At 34.1% G+C, this 4,688-nt stretch overlaps 2 protein-coding genes across 2 annotated transcripts in view; one reads left to right on the top strand and one right to left on the bottom strand.

Annotated features, from left to right (window-relative positions):
* Nucleotides 1–1,415, top strand: part of LOC119834336 (prolyl 4-hydroxylase subunit alpha-1-like) — a 10,759-nt gene extending 9,344 nt beyond the window's left edge. The window contains exon 10 of the mRNA XM_038358678.1: nucleotides 1,395–1,415. Coding sequence (XP_038214606.1) covers nucleotides 1,395–1,415 — 21 coding nt within the window. The remainder of the gene's footprint in view (nucleotides 1–1,394) is intronic.
* A 353-nt stretch (nucleotides 1,416–1,768) lies between these two features.
* LOC119834406 (prolyl 4-hydroxylase subunit alpha-1-like) lies at nucleotides 1,769–4,162 on the bottom strand. Its single transcript, XM_038358760.1, has 3 exons — nucleotides 4,093–4,162; nucleotides 3,356–3,521; nucleotides 1,769–2,603 (listed from the first exon to the last, which is right to left on the bottom strand). Exons 2-3 carry the CDS (start codon nucleotides 3,519–3,521, stop codon nucleotides 2,485–2,487), a joined length of 285 nt encoding a protein of 94 aa, XP_038214688.1. The 5' UTR covers nucleotides 4,093–4,162; the 3' UTR covers nucleotides 1,769–2,484.
* Nucleotides 4,163–4,688: the final 526 nt, after the last annotated feature.

The raw sequence follows: 4,688 nt of genomic DNA, 5'->3' as shown, positions 1-4,688 counted from the left end.
GTAATTAGACCACTGAAGAACCGCCATACTGGTACAAATGACCTAGTAATTTGTGTCACCATCTCCCGGTCTATATCTTCACTTGGTGAAAATCACAATGTATTTCGTGGTAAATGCAGGTATTTTAACATTTCAATTGATTAAGAAAATAATGCAAATAAGGACTGTCATTACTTAATGTAAATTAGAATTCGAATTTGATAAATAATAACTATACTATAATAAAATTTATAACGGTTCCGTACCTAGAGAGTATCCGGGAGTCTATGAGACATTAACTGGGTGATTTAGACATTTGAAATTTTCTGAGATGATGTATTCCTGTTGTTGTAACAATAAATAATAAAAAATCGAGGTTAAGCAACGGTTTTCATGATCCTAAATTGGATGGATGACCAATTTTTTTGTAGCTTATGTTTGGTCTATTTGACTGATTATATAACATCATCAACAGAATAGTGATGATAACACGTATACTAAGTTACATAGGTTTGTACTTAGTGGTAGGTACGTGAGCTTAGATTTTCGATATGCATAATATTTAAGCACAAACAAATTCTGTTAAATGTACATATGAAATACAAAATTTGTAAATTAAATTTTTATTCATATTCTACACCAATTTTGTTACAGAGAAGGTTATTTAGCAATTTAACATCCTATGTATATGTAAGTAGGCTTTGATTTAATTGCCACAATTCTTGAAATGATGAAACATAGAAGACTAGTAGGTGTTTGTTTTGAGAATCAAATGTAAGAAAGCATTAGTGTTTCCATGAAACGGGTATCCATTGAGGTAATTCGAGAACCGATGATACGTTTGACCTTATAACAAAGACTCATTATGTTACTTACACGAAGTTGTAATTTTAAATAATCTTCGGATGCGAACAAAAGCTAAATTAAGAAAGTTGAAACGACTTCAAAATTACTGAGACTTTATTAATTCGTAAAGCTTTAAAGGTATTTCGAATACTCAGTATTAAATATGTATAAGAGAGTTACTTAGCAGAAAACTTTTTTAACGCAAAGCAAATAAATGACAACAATTTTTTTTTTATGGGCAAATACGCATTTTTCGGTCTGATGATACTGGATTATAATTATTCAATTACTACTATGAACAGTTTGATTTCTATTTATTCGAATAAGCAAAGTAGCAATGATAAGTGATAACTTCCGATAACAATTTAGACGAATAAATATACCCAGCTATGTAAATTCTAGAGGTAATTGAGGACACCTGGACCATTTCTCTGGACTGGAATATTCTGGAAGCAAGTTCCAACACCACGCTGTGAGTGTTTCACAGCAAACACAGTAGTGTGCAATGCTAAAGTTCCATGCATGTACTTACTTTGTTTGTTCTGAAACACCCAAACTGTCGTCCAAAGGGAGCCGACCTCACCACCTAATGAGGGTAATGTATAAACAACAGGAATGTTATGTACAGTATACGATTTATTCTATATGTAACGTTTTTGTTGTCTTAAATTGCCCTAAAGTCTGCGTGCGTGGATTTGAATTGTAAGTATTGTTTTATTTTTATAGAATGCAGGGACGAAAATTGATAATAAATTAGATTTATACCGGTATTTAAAGTGATCGTATAATAGTGTATGTAAGATTTTATGATTTTAATTTTAACTTGTGACGATACCCCTTGGTCACCGTATATAATAAAATGTTAAGGTATTTTATAATCTGGAATTTAATATAAGGTCGCATGGTACAAGGTGTAAATGTATTAAATAATTAAAATATATCCAATTAAAAACATTGAACAATTTATTGACTTGTTAACACGAACGAATGCGTTTCAATGTTTGATATAAACAACACATTCAGCGTTTCTATTTAATTACTTACTTATAATATAAATGTTCATTAGCTCTTACTTACGTATATAGTATATATTATAAAAGGACTGACAATGACTACTACCCTAAAAAAGGAAAAGCCATCTTTCAATAATTACAATATTATGATTAAGACCGATTGGCATTTAAGAATATATAATGATATAATACAGTTCATATACCTAATTCATTTCATTAGAAAAAAATAGTAACACGTCACAAGTGCAAGATTCGATACAATAGTGCAATCGTAACCGAGTAAATAAATGCGCAAGATGGCCATATATTAGCTATATTTAAAATATATTATTAGATTCTCTAGAACTTAAAACAAAACACAGATAAATCAAGCCTCGCATTGTTATATTGGTTTTGTAGCTTTGTTTAAAAATCTATAACATATACATTATAGGGCAAGAAATTTTCGAATATTTAAACTGCTACAACTAGGAATTTCAATATGACAATTAAATATCTAATTCATCATCGCACTGGGAATAAGGTATTAAATATATAGTAAAAAGGATACCGTGAGTAAAGCCCTAATTTTCTATAAACCCTTGACGCGTTCACTTCATAGTTTTTTCTTTAATAACAGTTTCTTTAAAACGTGTAAAATGTTCACCTATCTAGACGATTTAGGCACTGGTTTCGGGATTTTGCGTCGCATGCCTTCTGTCTGATACTCTAAGTTGCACGGCTTAATAAATTCTTGACCACCTTGATGAATCCATTTGTTGCATACTGAAAAAAAAATATGACGTCACGTTGTGATATGTATGTATGTGTCACCGTAAATTGTGAAAACGTTTGGGAAAAGTAAATTCTCGGCATATAAAATAACTGAGATGGGTTAAATAGCAAGCAAATGTTACGGATCACGATTTTTCGCTAGTAAAATTAAACATAGTATATTTTTGTATAGCAACTGGTACTCATAAAACATCCAGTACCATCCGGCCGTTTCTTTTTCTTCACCCTTCCTAGTTCATACCTTGCTTCCAATCGTCAATCCTGTCCTCATCCCTTTCCCCTTGAAAGTGGGCAGAGCAGGAGGCATTACCTCTGCGAATGTTCATGGACGGTGGTGGTAGCTTACCATCAGGCGACCCGCCAGCTCAGCTACCCGCTTGTGGCATTAAAGTAAACCTTTAGCGTTATTTAAGCTATATAAACTGGTGACGCTTTGTTGCATACTTTTTAAAAATTCCAGGAATTTTGACATCGATAATTATAATTAGTAATTTTATAGTATCCAGTGGTGCTAAATGCGATTGGCATCATACATTGGGATTAAATTAAAAGTGTCCAATTTAAGTTTGCTATGAATTTTACCAACTAATTTGTTGTGTTTTATAGTGTCCGGTAGTGTTAAGTACTAATAACATCGAATTATGGGTAATTTTATAGTGTCTGGTGGTGCTGTGCTAATAACATCGAATTGTGTGTTTTAAAGTGTCGTGTGATGCTAAGTGCCAAGTGCCAAGTGGTCTCACCCCACTTGGAGCCGCGCAGCACCGGGCAGGCGGCATGGCGCGTGGCCAGGTCGCCCTCGCCGGACGGGTGCAGGTTGAGCCAGAACACGGCCGCGCCGCGCACCGGGAACACGCTCAGCCCCAGCTCCGTGAACACCGTCGCGCCGCCCTGCGCCACGTCCGACATCTGCGTCGCGTGACGTCACATTTGTTATATTTTTTTTTCTTCTTACGGCAAGAAGGTCTTATTTGCAAGTTTGAAGTAATAGGTAGAGAAGGTATGCACGGGAAAGTAGGATAGGACGATGTTATGTGAGGTGTGAGGAATACAGTTTGGCAAAATTAATGCATAATATTTATCAAGATGGAAATTAATAAATATTTTAAATTTATGTGATTGCTAAATATAAAATTCAATGAGAGAAAGAATTTGATCACGAGCCGCTATTCGAAGCTCTCGTAAAAGTAATTTGATCGACGGGTGGGAACATGTGATAAAATTTATTCTACTCATTTTTCGGTTTCATCCACCATTATACTAACGCCATCTATTAATTTGCAATCAGCTGAACCAATGAGAAACGTTATTTCGATAATAAGAATATTGTATTGATGTGAAAATTTTACTTTTTTATACTATACGATACTTTATAAGTGAAAAATTTAATTTATTATTATTTTTAACAATCACAACAATTATTGCGGCGATGTTTGTAAATAGTTACGTAGTAAGTAGTAGAAACGTGCATTTCACTTACATAGAATAAAACTGTAGCAATCCTGTTGCCGTTGAACTTTTCGAATGCACTCTCTTGTTTCTGCAACAAGGTTCTCTATCATTATAACACAAAAACAAAATCATTAAAAATTTAATTAATGAAGTAGAATATGCACCCAAATATACATAATTGATTTAAATATTTAACTAGAGGTTGTGGTCACACACTACATAAAATTTATAACGGAGCAAGTCTAGTATACAGCTGTAGGAATTCGACATTCTAACTACGAAGAACTAAAAACAATAATAACAATACAATTCAATCATACTTAAATTGAGTTATATTGCAGCTTAAAAATATCTGTGTGGATCAGAGTGGATTACAAGCTATTGCACAAGCATTCTGATCCACTGAACCATAAACAATTATTACAAGAGAAATACAATCAAAATAAATAAATAGATAAATAAATTTAACTACTCAACGCTAGTTTAAGCTCGAAAATCAACCTTATTCGCATGAGTCAAAGTCGGATTTCGTCCGTTGCGGTTGCGGGTGTGGGTGTGGGTGCGGGTGCGGGGCGGGTATGGGTACGGGTACGGGTGCGGGTGCGGGAGAGAGGGCGGATGTGG

This window comes from Zerene cesonia, chromosome 19 (genome assembly GCF_012273895.1).
Source record: "Zerene cesonia ecotype Mississippi chromosome 19, Zerene_cesonia_1.1, whole genome shotgun sequence".
Lineage (NCBI taxonomy): Eukaryota > Metazoa > Arthropoda > Insecta > Lepidoptera > Pieridae > Zerene > Zerene cesonia.
The sequence above is the reverse complement of the archived record's forward strand: the minus strand, read 5'-3'. Positions and strand labels throughout refer to the sequence as shown.

What these genes read in the sequence shown, in the direction of transcription:
- LOC119834406 (XM_038358760.1), bottom strand. Translation starts at nt 3,521, where the DNA reads ATGTCGGACGTGGCGCAGGGCGGCGCGACGGTGTTCACGGAGCTGGGG. An exon ending in GCTGCGCGGCTCCAAGTGGG is followed by an intron (nt 2,604 to 3,355) that starts GTGAGACCACTT and finishes TTTTTTTTTCAG; the next exon opens with TATGCAACAAATGGATTCAT.